Source organism: Octopus sinensis, linkage group LG7, assembly GCF_006345805.1.
Source record: "Octopus sinensis linkage group LG7, ASM634580v1, whole genome shotgun sequence".
Taxonomy (NCBI): Eukaryota; Metazoa; Mollusca; class Cephalopoda; order Octopoda; family Octopodidae; genus Octopus; species Octopus sinensis.
Genome location: NC_043003.1, coordinates 101,016,889 through 101,036,529, shown reverse-complemented (window position 1 = coordinate 101,036,529; position 19,641 = coordinate 101,016,889). Strand labels below are relative to the sequence as shown.

Here is a 19,641-nt window from a genome sequence, read left to right as displayed (position 1 = left end):
AGCTTACTTATATTTATAGGTAAGGTAATTTGTTAGAAGAAATGTTATAATCTTATAATTTTTAGACTAAAAATTACATTTACTTGTCATGAGAATACCTATAAAGAAATAATTAAGTTATAATTAAGTTTCTATAAGGAAATAATTAAGTTGTTGGACAAAAATTATATTAACAAAACTTTATATAAAATTATGTGTTTTATTATAGATTTATGATATTATTAATCCTTACATGATAATTTATAATTTATAACTGATATTTATAAAATGTTATTTTTATAAAACTTCTTTATACATACTAAGATCACCGGGGTAGAGCTATTTGAGAGAAAGAGAAATCAAGTAATTTAAAAAAAAAAACCCCTTTTAAACAATATTATCTATTTGTATAAGGTTATAAAATATTAATTAGGGTAATTTAGAAGATTTTAGAATGAGATTTCCAGTAAACAGGGTACTAATTGACATGCATATCAAATTTATTTAACTACAATGGAAGGAAGGTAAACAAAAAGGCAAATAGAAAATGAAAATATAGAGATATAGAATTATTTTATGGGAAATCTTATAATGTATATTAAGAGTAAAGTATGGCTATATGGGGTATAATAATTTAGGCTTATATAAAGGTATTATTAGAATATCGAAAAAGATTAGGTAGAGTAGAATCATCATAGAAATAGATGTGAAAATTACTAAATCCTTAAAATTATTGTAGTGTAAATATACAACCTATTAACTTCATTAGAAATATAGAATTTATGTAATAATTTTAGAAATTTAAAAATTATTTTATTCAATTTTATTCAATTTGTCTATGTTATTAAATTTCTTAATACCTAGTGCTGATTAAACAATTAATATTGTAGGGTATGCTATTTCTTCATTGATTTATAAAAGTTAATAGGTAAAAATTAAGATTTAAAAATTCAGGAATAACAGAATGCTATTTTCTAAAATATTTAAAGGTATGGGTAGTACAATGTATACACGATACTCCTAGTTCTAAATGGTTATTTAACAGGTTTACATTATCCTTATGTTTAAAAATTTCATATATTTCCATGGAGCAGAGTTCACACCCATATCTACTATTTTTATAAGGTTGCGCTTTCCTTACTATGTCCCATTTAAGGCTAAATCTAATTCTATTTTCTTTTAGCTCCCAAATTTTATTGGATAATGTTGTGCAATGATCTGTGATTATATATACATTTCTTCAGATTTACAGTACAACCAAAATAAATAAACTTATTAGTTGAAGTCATTACTGTACATTTGTATACTACGTTTTGGGCTAGACACCGACCAGATACCGGATAGTGGGACTTGATTCTACAATTACAACTAGGAGAATAATTATTGATATTAGTATTATTTAGAAACAAGTTATTGTTATTATTGTTATTTAAACTATTATTGACATTAATAGTATCATCGTTATCTATAATTACATTATCAGGTAAGTTATGGTTTTGACTATTAGTTTCTAATTCTTCCTCAACCATCTTATCATATAAATTTGTCTCATCTCCATCAGGTATACACATAGTTTCCATGTACACATATGTACTGGAACTATATTCCATAACACTACTATTAGTGGACCTAATGTCATTTATATCATACACCATATCATTTTCAATATTATTTTCATTAGAGGTGTTTAAGTCTTGGTTAGTAGGAATGTTATTATTATTTTTATTCATATAATTATTATTTTTATTATTGTCATTTTCATTGTTATTATTATTGTGAGTACCATTTTTATTACTAATGTTATTATTGATATTATTATAATTATTGTTTATATTATTATTATTATTATTATTATTGTTACTTTTAACATTTCTGCCTGGTCCAATATTCTTTCTATTTAATCTAGCTATGATGGTACTTATATTGGGGAGAATGGGGAGAATATTCTGACTGTTTTATGCGGGAAGTTTGTTTCTAATATGGACATAAATTTACTATATATATTAGTTGAAAGGGACATTGAACCATATAATATTTTTACTTTTGAATTTCTTATTTAAGTAAGGGTGGGATAAATTTGTACTATCTATACTCCTCAGAATGTTGCTATTATTGCTAGTCTTATTTATATATTTATATATTATATATATATATATATATATATATATATATATTATATATATATATATATATAGGCGAGAAAGAAGCAACAAGAATGGATAGGTTTTTAGTACGATCGTTTCATACAAGGACAGGTTTTTTTAAAAGTTGCAAATTACAGCATATAAACGAGTCCCGTACTCATCAGCTAAAATACATGTAAGTTCTCTAGACATCCTAGTGTTTGAGGCTATACTCATGAAGTAATGTAGATAATTAAACAGATTTCTAAAGTTCATTAAAGTTCTTTAAAGATGATGTACAGTCTTATCACAGAATTTTAAAAAAGTTTGATAGCATCACAGAGAAGGTGACCTAAACCCTGTGAGCCCAGGATCAACCTTAAAGACCACAAAAAGGACTTCTTGGATAACCCTTCAGTAAGGCTGATCTGTCCAACTAAGTCGGACATTGGCCGACTTAGTAAATCTATCCTGGATACCGTTCTACCCCAAATAACCCCTCTTCTCCCCTTAACCTATGGCTAAGTACCGACGAAGTTCTAAAATGGTTTAACTCTCTAACTAATACTAGTAGTCTGTCCTTTATTCAGTTCGATATTAATAGTTATTACTCTAGCATTTCCCCTATCTTACTCAACAAATCACTAATATTTGCCATGAATCGCTCCCTCATAACTAGAGAAGAAATCATATTGTGCTACTAGCTAGGAAGACATTTATTGAATTTGAAGATAAATTATGGACTAGAGCAGATACACCAATTTTTTTGATATACCAATGGGTTCCAGTGATTCGGCTGAGGTAACCAACCTAGTAGGCGCATATCTATTAAAATGCATAAGCAAGGATATCCCAGAAATACAGGGGGTCTATATAGGGATGATGCTCTGTTTGTTATCCCTAGTAATAATAAATCTGTTATAGAAAGGATTAGAAAGAAAATTAATATTCTTTAAGGATTTCAACCTCAGTATAACGTATGAACCGGGCACTAAAATAGCTAATTTCCTAGATATTACCCTAGACCTTAACTCCAAGCTACATTACCCATTTAGAAAGGAAGGCGAAGTCACGAATTACGTAAATAAATTATCAATCATCCCCCAAATATAATAGAATCTTTAGTAAGAAATATTTCATTAAGAATTTCAAAATTATCATCCAATAAGGATATATTTAAATCCCATTCTGAGCATTATAATGCGGCGTTAACTAAGGCTGGATACAACCAAAAGATTACATTCGTTGATAGGGAGAACTCACGTATTCCTAATAATGAAGTTATCAGTAATCACGTAAGCAGCAAAAAGACCAAACCCGAAATAAAAGTAGAATTAATTAACGGTAAACGCTAATCTAGAGTACAGGCCCACAATTCAAATAGAAGCATTGACCAGAACATAGGTAACTCGGATAAGATTGAAGTAGATAAACCTAAGATGCACACAAATAAAAATAAAAATAATGGTAATAAATACAATAACTCCGGTGAGATGAATAGTAGTAATTCTACGAACCCTAAATTTTATAAAAAAGATATATTTGGCTGAATATTCCTTTCAACTGTGCGATACAATCGGATATACAGAACAAATTCAAAGTGATTCTGGAAAAAATTTCCCTATCTCTCATAGATATCATAGAATTATTTCTAGGAAAACAGTTAGGATTTCTTATTCAACCCTCCCAAATATGTCCACTTTAATAGCTAAAATTAATAATAACAACATTAAACTAGCCAGGAAAGATAGAAATAAAAATAATAATATCAGAATGAATACCAATAGCAATAACAATAATACTACCAACAATAAAAACAGCAATAGGAACTATCAAAACATAGGTGAAATTAGTAACCACAGAATGACTAATAACATTAACATTAATAGTAATAATAACAATGCCGATATTAATAGAAGTAATATTGTTAATAATAGAATAATAGAAATAAGGCTAATGGAGAAAATAAGGAGAATGAAAATATCAGTGATATCTATAACAATAATATACAGTTGGATAAAAGACTAACAATAATAATAACATTACGAATAATATAAGAAATCTTGGTAGGACTTTACACCTAAATGATGAAACGGAAGGATCAATAAATAATAACAATACTTTAGATATCAGCACCAACTATAGAAATGATAATCAAAATAATAGGAACCTTAAACATCTACCCAGGAATAATCCAAGGCCTGAAGTTGTTCCTCCTGTGTGTAAGTGTAGAATAAAATCAAAATGCCCGGCACCTGGTCTATGTAGGGAAAATAATGTAATCTATAAATGTACCATATCCACGGAGAATAACAAATATTTTTACATTGGCTGTACAATTAATTTTTTAGCCAGAGTTAGAAATCACATCTCGACTTTTAAATTACGTCATAAAGCTGGTACCACCACACTTTCAAACAAAATCTGGGAACTCAAAAAATAACAAAAATTATACCCTTAATTGGGAAATAGTTAGGAGAGCAATTCCGTATAAAAATAGTAGGGTTGGTTGTCAACTATGCTCCATGGAGACGTACGAAATTCTAAAGCATAGTAAACATAGAAACTTATTGAATAACCATATCGAACTAGGTCAAGTTTTGTGTCCACGCTAAATTGAAGACTTTAAAATATTTTAAATGATTGGAATATTCATAACTAGATAGATAGATATAACTTGATTTCTACTAGTATAGCACTGCTTTAAGTAGATAACTAAGAGTTCTCACATTACAGTTATCTTATATTTTTCCTTATATCTGCATCAGTTTTTTGAGAACAGGGAAATGAATAGTACTTATTCGCTACTTAATTGAGGCTTTATTTAATTTCAAACTCACAATTTTTAAATTCTTAATTTTAAATCTTAATTGTAATATTTAATTTTAATTCCTAACTTAATCTAATTTAAATAGCATAACTCTAATAAATTATAATTAGTTACTGTAGCCCCATAATTCTATTTCATAATTAAATAAATAAGGCTATTCCCTCGGTGAATATATGATTATCTTCATTATGATAGACAATCCCCTAACACCTTGTAAATGATCTTATAAGATTTGACCTGTAGTCAGTCAATGTATGAATAATAACGACAACTCCTTAAGACAATAAAATGAATAAATTAAATAAGTAAATTTTAATGACTTTTTGATAAGATTATACTTAGATTTTCCTAATGTATTTTCTGGTGATTTTAGCATCTGACCCCTTAACCCCCTGACTGTGTTATCTCTTTAGATTCTCTTTAAACTCATAGCTGATTTCAACAGCAATAAATTAACGGTTTACTGGTCAAAGAATATATTCCCCTCTAGTTCCTAGATGCCTGTTGATTAAACCAGACTTACAGTCTACTAGCTCTTCTGTATAACTAGAACCCTCTTTTTTTCTTTTTCTTTTTTCTTTTTCTTTTTTCCCTTCTTTCCCTATTTCTTCTCTTTCTCTTTCTTTTTTTCTTCTTCTTATTCTCTGTTTCCTTTTCTCTTCTCTTTTAGTTCCCCCTTTCCCCCCCCTTTTTGCTCCCTCCTCCATTATTTTCTCTCTTTTCTTCTATCCCTTCTCTATTCTTGGCCGATCTAGTAAGCCCTTCAGCCTTTAAGAGTTAAATAGCTACAGCCTCTTGTGAATAGCAGTAATGTGATTAATATGGCAAACACCTAATCATATAACAAGGATTGATACCTACCTCATTGTGTTCAACCATTGTAAAATTTATCGCCTGTGAATATGAAATTCATCTCCATTTCTCTGGAAATTTACATCTACACCATTGGAATCTGTGCATATATACAAAGGATTAATTCACCCTCTCTGTAATGCTAATAAGCAGGAATTGAGACCCACCTCGTTGTAGTAACAATGGATAAATTTGTCTTCTGTGAGTATATAATCCCTCATCATATCTATGGAAATTCATATGGATTAGGTCACCTTCTCTGTGATGCTATCAAAACTTTTTTAAAATTCTGTGATAAGACTGTACATCATCTTTAAAGAACTTTAATGAACTTTAGAATCTGTTTAATTATCTACATTACTTCATGAGTATAGCCTCAAACACTAGGATGTCTAGAGAACTTACATGTATTTTAGCTGATGAGTACGGGACTCGTTTATATGCTGTAATCTTTGCAACTTTTAATAAAACCTGTCCTTGTATGAAACGATCGTACTAAAAACCTATCCATTCTTGTTGCTTCTTTCTCGCTTATAATCACCCCACATTACTGTATTGTTTAAATCAGTATAGTTTTTTTTGGTGCATCTAAGTTAGGTACCATATTCAAGTAAATTTTTAAAATTAACTTGAATCTTTATTGCTCTTTGAATATATATATAGTATATTATATATATATATTATATATATAATTAGTTTTTTTTATCTGGAGGAGTAACTATTATTTTTTCATTCACAGTTATTTTATTAACTAGTTTTTTATACCTATTTGTGTCTCACCTACTACTTTCGGAGTGTACTCTACTATTAATGTTAGGTTTATAGGATAGGTAATCAGTTTGAGTTGTTTCATAGTTTTGTAAATTTGAAGACTTTATATTATTTAAGCTATTCTTATTTATTTCTTTATTTGAAAGTGTTAAACTCTCAGGAAAGTAATTTATTGGTCATATCCTGCTCTAGACAAGGCAACATTATAGTGGTATGAATGGGAATTAAAAATCTCAGTTACAACTGTGATGTTGTTGATAAAACATGTTCTTTGTCTATCTACTTATCCTCTTTGTGGTTTTGGATAAAAAGAAAATTATACAAATGAATCCTTCGAATTTAACTCAATTATATAGTTATAAGCAGCTGAAGATTGCTCTACATTTTAAATTGATGTCATGTTTGCATTGTTCAATTAAATGGAGTCGCATGAAACGATCATACTGCATTACCTCTGGATATCCTTGTTGCTTATCTTGATTATAATCATCCCATTTTGAATTATATGGATAATACCATACTAAATTCCGGTGCCTTTAACTTAAGTACCAAATTCATCTGAATCTAAATTTTAATGAACTTACATATATATATATGTATATATATATATATATTAATAGTTATCGCCATACTAATATGGCATTCTTATAAAAATAAGAAAAAAGCTGTCCGCTTATTAGCTCCATGAGGCCATCGCCTTAAGTTAGCTAGTCGATACACAAACTGTATCCATATAACCTTCGAACAAGGAGCTAATAAGCGGACAGCTTTTTTCTTATTTTTATAAGAATGCCATAACTATGGCGATAACTATTAATTTCCAGGAACGCTGCCGTAATCTCTTTAGAGAGACTTAGTAATTTTAATATTTCTATTGTATATATATATATATATATATATATATATATATATATTAATAAAAGGAATTCCAACCTTGTCTGATTTTCACGTTTTATTTACAATCTTATAATGATATATTATAAGATAATATATTATAATAGAATAAAATAAAATAGTAGAATGTTAAATGTTCATTCTGATTGAACTAGTACTTTCATGCATTAAATTCTGCAATCTTCGGGTTTATGTAGTAGTGGTGACAGTCATGCTTCACAATTTTTGACTGTAGCAAGATGATTGATTCTGTGCTATAAATACAGCTGGGTAGGCTCCAGAGTGCTAGGTTTTGCAAACTGTATTCTGACCAATCAGTGTGTAGTATCACTCAATTACTTAAGCTGATTGGTTGGTTGAGCTGATTGGTTTAGGCGTCACGCTTTGTTGGACATGTCAAGAGTCCTGTATCTTGACCCTGGCCAAAGCAGCAATTGTTGGGTTATTTTTAGAAATGTTGTAAATAGCCTTTGTCAGAGATTTTTATATTTTTATATTTCAATTGTCATCATCATCATTGTCAGCACCTTAATTATTGTTGCTAGTGGTGATGGTGGTGGCAATAGAACTTTTAACCCTAAATAAGATAATTTTCCTGCTATCTTCATCTTGATCACCTTTAGTATTGTTGTTGTTGTTAGTGGTCATGGTCCTAGCAGTAGAAGTAGTACCTCTAAGTATTATTATTATTGCTTATTTAGCTTGGGTTCGAATTTATCAATAAAATTCTTTTCTCTGATTTTCCTCTCGATTTCACTTGGGCTGTGTAATTTGTAGAATGGAAATATTATATACATTTTCCGGCCACATGTTGCCAGGTGGTTACTCAAAGGTATCTGACGGACCTCTGGGTCTCTAATCTGTTGCCGGTGTACATGTGAGCGTTCTGATAGTGCGTTTCCCGTCTGACCTACATATATTTCTTCACAATTTGGGCATTTGATGCAGTAAATTAAATTTCTGCTTTTGCAGTTCATATTCGCGTTTGTGAATATTTTCCCGGTTTTTGTGTTTATATATTGGCCGGTATGTATGAATTGGCATGTGCCACATCGGCTATCATTGCATTTAGATACAGTGAATGTTTGGTCTTTGTTGCTAAGGTCAAATTTTGCCTTTGTTAGTAATTTTTTCAAGTTTTTAGGCTGTCTTTTACTAAGCACCATAGCTCGATCTGTGATTATGTCTTTTAATTCATTACTTTGGGCAATGATTGGTAGGTTTGCTTTGGCAATGTTGAAGATATTCTGGTGACATGGGTTGTGTGTCACTATGAATGGTATGACTTGTTCTTGTTTTCCTCTTCCTTGGGTTGTCCTAAGTTGTATGGGTATTTTTATAGCCTGCTGTATGCCATTTTCTATAAGTAGAGATGGGTATTTTTGTTTGAGCAAAAGTTCTCTTAGTTCTGTTAGGCGTTTGTTCCTGATATTTGCATCTTCTACAATGGTACAAATTCTTCTGGCTAGGCAGTATGGGATGTTACGTTTTGTATGTGGTGGATGGCACGACTTAAAATTTAGGTATTGATGTGCGTCTGTGTGTTTATAGTATATATCTGTGGTGATGGTGGTGTCTTTTTTAATTACCATTATATTTAGGAATGGTAATTTGGTACTACTCATCTCCTTTGTAAATTGGAGAGATGGGTGTAGGTTGTTCAGGAGGATATTGAACTCTTCCAGAGTATTTAGAGATTCTGTCCAGATTATGAAGCAGTCGTCTAGGTATCTCTTCCATGTCTTTTCAATATACTTTCTAAATCCAGTGCCATAGTTTACCTCCACCTCTTGGTAGAGTTGTTGTTCTAAGTATCCCATTACAGAGTTGGCATAAATGGGAGCAAACCTCGTTTCCATCGCCGTGCCTCTAATTTGGATGTAATTCTTTCCATTGAAGAAGAATGTGTTGTTTTCTAGAATAAGTTTGACTGTGTCTAATATAAATGGCACTGTGAATCTGCTGGGAATCACTTCTCTATGTTTTTCTAACCAGTATTTAATCGCCTTTATTCCTAAATCGTGTGGAATATTGGTGTAGAGGCTTACCACATCAAAACTTAGTAAAACTGAATTTGTTTCTGTTGTTTTGGGAAGATGGGACAGGAAGTCGATGTCATCCCTGATGAAACTGGGTATGTAAGTACATAGTGGTTTCAAAACAATGTCAATAAAATTGCTTAGACGGTGGGTAGGGCATGCTGGACCAGCTATAATAGGTCTAAGTTTTAGGTCTTTTGGATGTAGTAATTTTATGTACTCACTTTCTTGTTCTTTTACTGCCTGTTGAATATCTTTTGATTTGTGTATTTTTGGTAAGCCGTAGAAGTTGCTGGGTTTTGGTTGGAAATTGGTGATGTAGTCTCTTTCATTATCCGTAAGTGAGTTGTAGTGTGTCGAGATCAGGTTGTTGATCTTTTTCATGATGTGGTGGTCTACAACTCACTTACGGATAATGAAAGAGACTACATCACTAATTTCAAATATATATATATCCTTTCTCTTTTTTTCTTTTACATGTTTCAGTCATTTAACTGCAGTCATGCTGGGGCACCACCTTGAAGGACTTCAGTTGAACAAACCGATCCTAGGAGTCATTTTTTGAAGCCCAGTATTTATTATATCAGTCTCTTTTGTTGATCAATAAGTTACGGGAGGTAAACACCCCCCCACTGGTTGTGAGAAATAGACACATGCATATATATATATATAAATATATATATATAAAATATAATTAAGATTCAGTTGAATTAAGTACTTAAATTGAGACACCTTGCTAGTTCAGTATAACCTGCATGCCCCAACATTATTATTTGAACATTGAATATTAAGACTCCGTGTAGGGGTATTTGTACCCAATATTCCTGTTGTGTGTGTAGACAACGCAACTCAGCTAAGTAAAGACATCCGCTCTTGGTAATTCAGACATGTATTTTTATAAAGTTATTTTCTATAGTATTTCTGAAGTGCAAATTCCAAGTTAGGTGAACAGAATATAAATAAGTAACAAAGATGTACAAGTGTTAATTCATTACGGATGTTTCAAGCGTTAATTGATTAATGAAAACATTACATCAATTTGAAAGAAACCATTCTTGTCAGATGATAGAATAGACATCAAACTCCATGTCCCCCTACATGGCCTTGCTATTTGCTTTTGAGCCAAATTAACTAACTAATAAAAGATAAACCGTTTTTTAAACAAATTTACATCAATAATGGAAACCAAAATATTTACATTGTTTCCTTTTTTTATATCTGTGGCAGAATGAGTTTAGAAAATAATGCATACCTTGTTATGCCAACTATAATTTAGAGAGTAGCAGGGGAAATAGAGGAGGTCAAGATAAAAGGAGTGGTGACATAGTTACTTATATTTAGAAGACTTAATGTAGTATGTAGTCTTCAACCATTCACAGTTAAATCCATTGAGAGTTGTCAACTGTATTTAGTTAATGGTGATAAATCAATTAATGTCAGATAATCTACTAGATAACCCCCCCCCCACTGGAACCATATATCTAGCTTTATCTATGTAAAGGGAGTAGGTTGCAAGGTTGGTAGTAAGAGAATGTCTAATGGGTTGTAACTGGAAGAAAGAAGGATAGGGGTGGCCAATACTTATTTAGATTATCAAATAAAGGGATTGTAATGAAAAACCAAAAGAGATAAATAATATAAACTTTTAGGGCTAGAAATTAGAATTGAAGGATATGGGAGGTAGAAATCTTTAACTTAGCAAATTTATTATATTAAATTGAGAAAATTTAAATCAATATATAGAATAAGGATAGAAATTAAACTTAAATCTAATAATGGGTGGGATACCTTAATATATAAGAAAAACTATTAAGAATATTCTAAGCATATTGTTTAGAAGGTCATGATAAAGACATTCTAAAATGAATGTATAATGGAATTAGATTATCATATGGGTAGAAGTACATAGTTTATCTTAAAGCAATAAAAAGAACTATTCTTTTCATTACGGGTGGATAAGTATAAGATATGGTATCAAATATAAGCGGTAATTGAATTAGAGGTATATTAAATGTATAAGGGGATACATTCAGAAGCAATACCTAAACCAATTTGGGTATGTAAACATTTAAAGAATAATGCATGATTAAAAAATATACTAAAATAAAGATCCCCATATCCAATAAATTATATAAAAATATCTTATAAAAAATTATTTATAAATTACAAACACTAGGAAAGTATATGAAAGGATATAAAAATGTATAAAAATATCAAATATAGATATAAACAATAGATATAAAATATTTATAAAGTATAATGGTCCTCATGCTGTATAGAAATATTTTATAAAATTCTTATAAAACTTTTATAATTTTTATTTTTTGTATTTTATATTATAAAATTTAGGTATTTAATACCTAAATTTTTAATACCTAAATTTTATAATATAAAATACAAAAAATAAAAATTATAAAAGTTTTATAAGAATTTTATAAAATATTTCTATACAGCATGAGGACCAGGGGCATGAGGTGTTCCAAAATGTAAGACAGTGTATCAGAGAAAATTGAGAGATTGTGAAAGAGAAGTGTGTTTGGATAGATGATGGTACACTTCATTTAGTGACTCTGCAAAGAAAGTGGTATAAAATTTTCACTATGAAAGGCTGCTAAATGTAGAGAATGCTGAGAGAAGGAAAGTCTTCCCAATGTGGACCCATCAGAGGGGTGAGCTATTCTAGTTGACAACAGTATGATAAATAAAGCAATTAAAGATATGAAGACTATGAAAGCCTCTGGCTCATGAGAAGTTGCCATGAGAGATGTTTAAATATCTGATGAAGTATGGTATGGACTAGTCATCTGTATAGTTAATTAGCCTGTCCAGGAAGGAGCCATACTCAATGATTGATGTAGCAAAATTATAGTCTGCAACAAAGGGAAAAGTGATGCTAAAGTAATTACAAAGGACAAATTACTGGACTAGGTTATGAAAGTTACAGAAAGAGTCATAGCTCAACTAATTAGGAACAAAGTTAACCTAGATGAAATGCAGTTTAGTTTTGTGCCAAGGGAAAGCACCACTGATGTTATCTTCTTAGCAAGGCAGCAGCAGGAGAAGCATTTAGCAGAAAATATATAGGCATGCTTGGCATTTGTCGGTAAGAAAGCTTTTGTGCAGGATCTTCACTCCCACATTTGGTGGTCGATGCAGAAGCTAGGCCACATGAATAGTTGGTGAGAGCCATCTAAGTCATATACAGGGATGTTGTCAGTGAGGTGAATGCTGGCAACAAGTGCAGCAACAAATTTAGTGTACAAGTCTCGTTTATTATAGTTCTCCAGGCCATAACAGAGGAATTTAAGACTGGTTTCTCTTGCAAACTCCATTATGCTGATTATCTTGTTCTTATAGCTGAGTGGAAGCAAGGCCTGGAATCAAAGGAGCTTAGAGTTAACTTAGCAAAGACAAAAGTACTAGTAAACAAGAAAGCAGACAAATTATTAATCCCTTCAGAGAGATGGCCCTGCTTGCTATGTAGAAAAGGTATGGGTAAAAATTCCATATGGTGTACCCAGTACAAGCTATGGACACATAAGAAGTACAGTGGAATCACAGGGAGGTTTACAGAGAAAGTAGTCTGTGTGTGGCAGATATGCAGTAAACACTAAGACTGAACAGGAAATAGACTTTCTCATGTATTCATCCTTAGAGGTAGTCGATAGTTTCCATTACCAAGGTTACCAAGTTAGCAGTAGAGAAGGTTTCTCTGAAAGCATAGTTACCAGAATGAGAACTGGATGGGAAGAGAGAAGGCTTGAAAGAAATGAAACCAGTGTGCTCTGCTGGAATTGCAATATCAGTTGAAGATCTGGTCAAAAAAATTACTTGGTAACCTCAATGTTGCTGGTGCCACTTAAAAACCACCCAGTACATTCTGTATTGTAGTTGGCATTAAGAAGGGCATCCAGCAGTAGGAAACCATGCTAAAGCAAACAGCAGGGCTTGGAGCAATCTTCTGACTTGCCAGTTCCTGTCGAACCATCCAACCCACACTAGCATGGAAAACAAACTTTAAATGATGATGAGCATACACACACATACATATACATGCACATATATACACACTAATAAGGTTCTTTACCATCACTAGACATGCCTATATATGTGTGTGTCCTTTAATTTATAGTATTCACTCCTGTAAATATGTTTATACACATATTTTAATGCATATATACACTTTCCCGTACATGTATGTCCATATATATATATATATATATATATATATATATATATAGTGTTGCATATTTGCCATTTGAATATGGCTAACCCATAAGGGTGGATGCTACTGTAGTTTGTAGCCTCAGGAAGATATCTCCACCAGCTGGCTATAGACACACTATCTGTGTCCTCTCAGTATTTGTGAAGGGGAGTCATCCTCCCCGTCTTCAACACATGATACACAGTATGTGACAATCATGGTTGTCGATGAGAAGTCAGATCCCTTCACAAATACATATACTTTTTCCAGTGTCAATTTGACACTGATATTGAAAAAGTGAAATCAAACAATGATAAATCTCAGAGCGAGTTATAAACAGTAGCGATAACACATTGTGTTGCATATTTGCCATTTGAATATGGCTAACCCATAAGGGTGGATGCTACTGTAGTTTGTAGCCCCAGGAAGATATCTCCACCAGCTGGCTATAGCTATAGCCAGCTGGTGGAGATATCTTCCTGGGGGTACAAACTACAGTAGCATCCACCCTTATGGGTTAGCCATATTCAAATGGCAAATATGCAACACGATGTGTTATCGCTACTGTTTATAACTCGCTCTGAGATTATCATTATATTATATATATATATATATATATATATATATATATATATATATATATATATATATATATATATATATATATACGTATATATATATTTATATATATATATATATATATTTATGTAATAATAAATCTTATAGTATAGAGTGATTTTATTCTTTATTTGTGAATTCTTTCTATTTACACTTATTGATAAACCATTACTATTCCCATTCAAATCTTCATTGATAAAGCGTATTTGTTCCTCACGCTTAATGAATTCTTCAACAATTTATTCTTTTTTTGCTAATAACGTAATTCCACGAGTATTCTTATAAAGGCTGTAAAGACGTTTTCTGATTCAAAATTTTAGTTCATTACAAAACCTCGCTAAGATAAGTATTTATTTATATTTAAGATCTTTAAATTGTAAATTTTAATATTTTATAAGTCTTTGGTGTAATAATATTTTTCTTATTTAAATATCGTTGTTTATGTAATAATCTAATTATCGTAATTTTCTATATTATTAGATATCAAATTTAAGTTTATTCATAAGATATTACTTAGCGATAGATATGTTGTTTGATAGCAAGTATACGAGTTGTCTAAAGTTAGGTTTATGTATATACATGTATCAATAGTATTAATTGTAGTTTTAAATTTCTTATAATTAAAATTAGATAAACTTAGATAAACTTAGATATGTTTCGACCAAAGATTGGTCCAGGCCATGTCTAACTTAATAGCATAACTTAGTTATTGTCTTTTTAAATTGATATTCGCTAGTTTATTCCCATTGATAAATATATTCATAGTATTTATAGTATTTATTCGATACATAACCTCTCTCTCCTTTTCTCTGTCAGTCACTCACACATTCACTCCCTACAAAAAGTGAATAACAAAATTTCAGTTAACTCTCTCTTGGCCATACATAGATACATACATTATACATACATACATAACAACTTGCGTGCATGTGTGTGTGTGTCACTAAAGCCATTCATACATAACCTCTTCTCTGTCAATCATTCATACATTCACTCACTACAAAAAGTGAATAAAAAATTTCAGATATCTTTCTCTCTCACACACACCAGCAATATTACTCTCTCTGTCTCTTCACACACACTAACAAAAGCAATTCACATACACACCACACATTCTGTCTCACACACACACTCTCTCTTTCTCTCTATCACACACACACACACACATCAATTCTTCCACTTCACGCCAACTTCAAAAGAACTTCACTCAAAAAGTCATGCTCTCTCAGTCTCTTTTGCTTTCATGCCAACTTCAAAAGATCCCCTTTGCCCCCAACCCCATATTAAAAAAATTAAATTTTTTTATGGAAACCGACGGATCATCTTCAAAAATGTAAATAAACACACGTGGTTTATAAGTGGTTTGTAAGTGACAGTCGTGTGTTCCCATATCAAAAGATCACCCAATGTGTTAATGATTAGACAGAGGTCCAATAGAATAGCTCTCAGAAACAGATAAGTACAAATTTGTTCTTCACAACTCCTGAAGCTGTTTTCTGACAAGTGTGGCGGGGGGATCAGGAAATTTTCATACAGCTGGAGGCTTCAATCAAAACAGGGGACCTTAAATGATAAGTTCGAGAAACACTGTTGTAGATTATGCCTAACCGAAAACGATCACAGCCACATCATCCAAACAGACCGGGCGAAACCAGGCTTAGCTGCTAGTATATATATATATGTTTGAATGTATATCAACATACATATATAAATATGAGATGCTTATGCTACATTATATTTATTTCTTCAGGCACTACTTGGGAACCAGATTCAATGAAATGGAAGGTAAGTTAATTTGCTTTGTGTATATCACTTGTCTAGTTCCTTGAAAGCAAGATCGATGCTACAAAGAAATACCTAGATTGTTTTGCCAACATCAGAGTACATAACTGCACATTTATATGTGTAAATGTATATACTATGATGTTGGCAAAACAATCTGGATATTTCTTTATGTGTGTGGAGGGGGGTGTATAAATGGCTCTCAACACATTTGGTAGGAGCTACATATATTTTTACTAACATTCTGACTCACCTCCATATATGTATAGGATGTGTCAATCTTATCAGAAACTTTTAATCATATGGAGCTCAGTCAAGCTGCTTTTGGTGAAGAATGTACAATTCAACATAGGTTAGTTGCTAGTGAGTTCTGACTTAAGACTAGAAGGACTAAGAGACAGAAACCAATATGGAAAAGGAGGTGGTGGAAACTCAAGGGTCCTTCATGTCGCCAGAGATTTAGAGCTGTTCCAATTGAAGCATTTGATGTGAAGTAGGAGGAAGAGATACAGATGTATGACATGGAGGACATGCACACAGGGTAATCTGCTGAGACCAGATCTGTGGCTGGAGTAAGTTTCTGCCCGACCAAGGGTGACATGGTGGTGGAACAGTGAGTTGACAGGGCCATAAAAGAAAAAGAGTGGAAAAGTAGAGGTACCAAAGAATTATATCATGTACCTAAAAGGGAAGCTAGGCAACAGATTTATCTAGTAAGAGCAGAAGCAGAAAGAAAGAGGTTTTCCAATGTTTTACAGCATGAGGATCAGACAAGAGATGTTCCAGATTGCTAGAGAGCATACCAGAGAGAATCTAGATGTTGTGGGTAAGAAGTGTGTGCCCTTAGTGACTCAGATAAGAAAGAGGCATGGAAATACTACTATGAAAGGTTATTAAATGTGGAGAATTCATGCAACAAAGGGAGTCTTCCCTATCTGAACCCAAGAGAGGGACCAGCTAGTCTAGTTGACAACAGTATGATAGATAAAGCAATCAAGGATATAAAAACAGGAAAAGTTCCTGGTCCATCAGGAATTACTGCTGAGATGCTTAAAATATCAGATGGAGTAGGATACAATCTAGTCACCTGTATAGTTAATTAGGTTATTCAGGAAGCAGTGTCCCCCTAACTGGCTCCCATGCTGGTGGCATGTAAAAAGCACCATCCAAACAGGGTCAATGCCAGTGCTGCCTGACTGGCTCCCATGCCGGTAGCATGTAAAAAGCACCCACTACACTTTTGGAGTTGTCGGCATTAGGAAGGACATCCGGCTGTAGAAACCTTGCTAGATCAGATTGGAGCCTGGTGTAGCCTATTGGCTTGCCAGTCCTCAGTCAAACTGTCCAACCCATGCCAATATGGAAAATGGATGTTAAATGATGATGATGATGATGATGATTACAATGACGACGACGATGATGATGATGTGTCTTCCCCAAATGATTGGTATAGCAGCTGTTACAAGGGTAAAGAAGATGCCTCAGATAGAAGTAATTACAGAGGTATCAACTTGCTGGACAAGGGCATGAAAGTTATGGAGAGAGTTAGAGTTCAATTAATTAGAAACAGAATTAGAACAGATGAGATGGAGTTTGGTTTTGTGTCAGGCTGAAGTATTATGATTGCTATCTTAGACAACTGCAGGAGAAGTATTTAGCTAAGAGTAAGCTATTATACTTGACAATTGTTGACCAGGAGAAAGTCTTTCACAGAGTCCCTTGCTCTGTGATATGGTGTTCTCTGAGGAAGCTAGGGACTGATGAATGACTTGTGAAAGCTGTGCAAGCCATAAACAGGGGTACTGTCAGTAAGGTAAGAGTTACAGTGATGAATTTTGTGTGCAGCTGGGCATTCCCCAGGGAGCAGATCTCAGTCCCCTCCCATTTACCATCATCCTCCAGGCCATAACAGAGGAATTTATGACAGACAGCCCTTGGGACCTATTATATGCTGATGATCTTACTCTCATAGGAAAGAAATTGCAGGTGTGGAAGCAAAACCTGGAATCAAAGGGTTTTAAAGCTAACTTAGTAAAGACCAAGGTTCTAGCAAGCAAGAAAACAGACAGGGCACTTCCCACTTCAGGCAAATAGCCCTGTTCAAAATGTAGGAACGGTGTAGGTAGAAATTCATACAGTGTACTGAGTGTAAGCTATGGACACATAAGAGATGCAGTGGAATAATAGGAAGGTTAACAGAGAAAGTATTGTTTGTTTGCGGAAGATGCACAAGTGCCACAAAGTCTAAGGTCATATGGAAAGTTCATATTCTCAAATGCCCTGGAGGCTCCCTAGAGGTAGTATATAGTTTCTGTTACCTAGGCGACTTAATTAGCAGCGCAGAAGAGTATATTCTGAAAGTGTAGTTACTAGAATAAGAATAGGATGGAGAAAGTTTAGACAGTTATTACCTCTGTTGGCAACAAAACTTCTCTTTCTCTGAATGAAAGGTAGATTGTAAGATGCTTATGTATGTACAGCAATGTTCCATAGTAGTGCAATATGGGCCCTAAATGCAGAGGACATGCAAAGACTAGGGAAGAATGAAGCTAGTGTGCTTTGCAGGGTGTGCAATTTTAGTGTGCATGTACAATAAAGTGCAAATGTATTGAGAGAAAAGATAGGTATAAGAGGAATCAGATGTAGCCTACAAGAAAGCAGACTATACAGGTTTGGTTATATGATATGTATGGATGAATTTTGCATAAAGAAGTGCCAATGATTTGAAGTGGATAGAACTCATGGAAAATGGAGACCCAGAAAGATGTGAGAGGAAGTTTTGAAGGTTGATCTGAAGATGCTGAGACTCATGGAGGAGATGACAAAGGACTGAGATGGTTGGCATTTTGCTGTGCTTGAGAAGAACCATCCATTACAGCAAAAACGATATCCTAAAACCGCTTGGTTATGATTGTATGTACATATGAAGCCCTACTCTCACTCTTGTCTCGTCTCTCTCTGACACATCAAGCATTCCCTACCAATTTTATCTCTTCCCTAGCTATGGTATTATGCAGCTGCTGTACGCGCCTGAGAGCAGAATCAGCATATCATCCCTGCCCACACTATTTCAATCAATAACCCCTTTCTGTGTCTTTAGCCACTGTTCTCTTTCTCCTACTATTATTCTCAACGACTATATTTACCATTATGATCCTCTTATGTATCCCTATATCTCCCTTTCCATTGCTCTTACACCTGACATATACTTTCTGTTCTATTTTCCTTCCTAAGGCATTCTTATATCTCCCACTGTACTCTCTACATACTTATATTTCCCATCATCTGCACCCCACTCTTGTTCGTCACTAACTACATTATTCTCTACCTTCACCCATTTACTCTCACCTCACTTTCTTATGGAAGCATCCACATTCTCTCATCCCCACCCATGACCCAATGTCTGTTCTGCTCACCTTTTTGCTCCTTGAAAGTTTACTTTAGCACCACACCACTGCCTTCCTCTAATCTCCTTCAACTATATATCTCTTTAATAGCAAGACACCTGTGCTTGTTTCTCTATCATTCTTTAGCCTTTCAACACCGAGC

The 19,641-nt window shown here is 33.0% G+C and overlaps 1 protein-coding gene across 1 annotated transcript in view; it reads left to right on the top strand.

The window, feature by feature from the left end:
* Positions 1 to 19,641, top strand: part of LOC115214492 (probable 3',5'-cyclic phosphodiesterase pde-5) — a 287,952-nt gene that overhangs the window by 79,090 nt on the left and 189,221 nt on the right. The window contains exon 4 of the mRNA XM_036505003.1: positions 16,061 to 16,095. Coding sequence (XP_036360896.1) covers positions 16,061 to 16,095 — 35 coding nt within the window. The remainder of the gene's footprint in view (positions 1 to 16,060; positions 16,096 to 19,641) is intronic.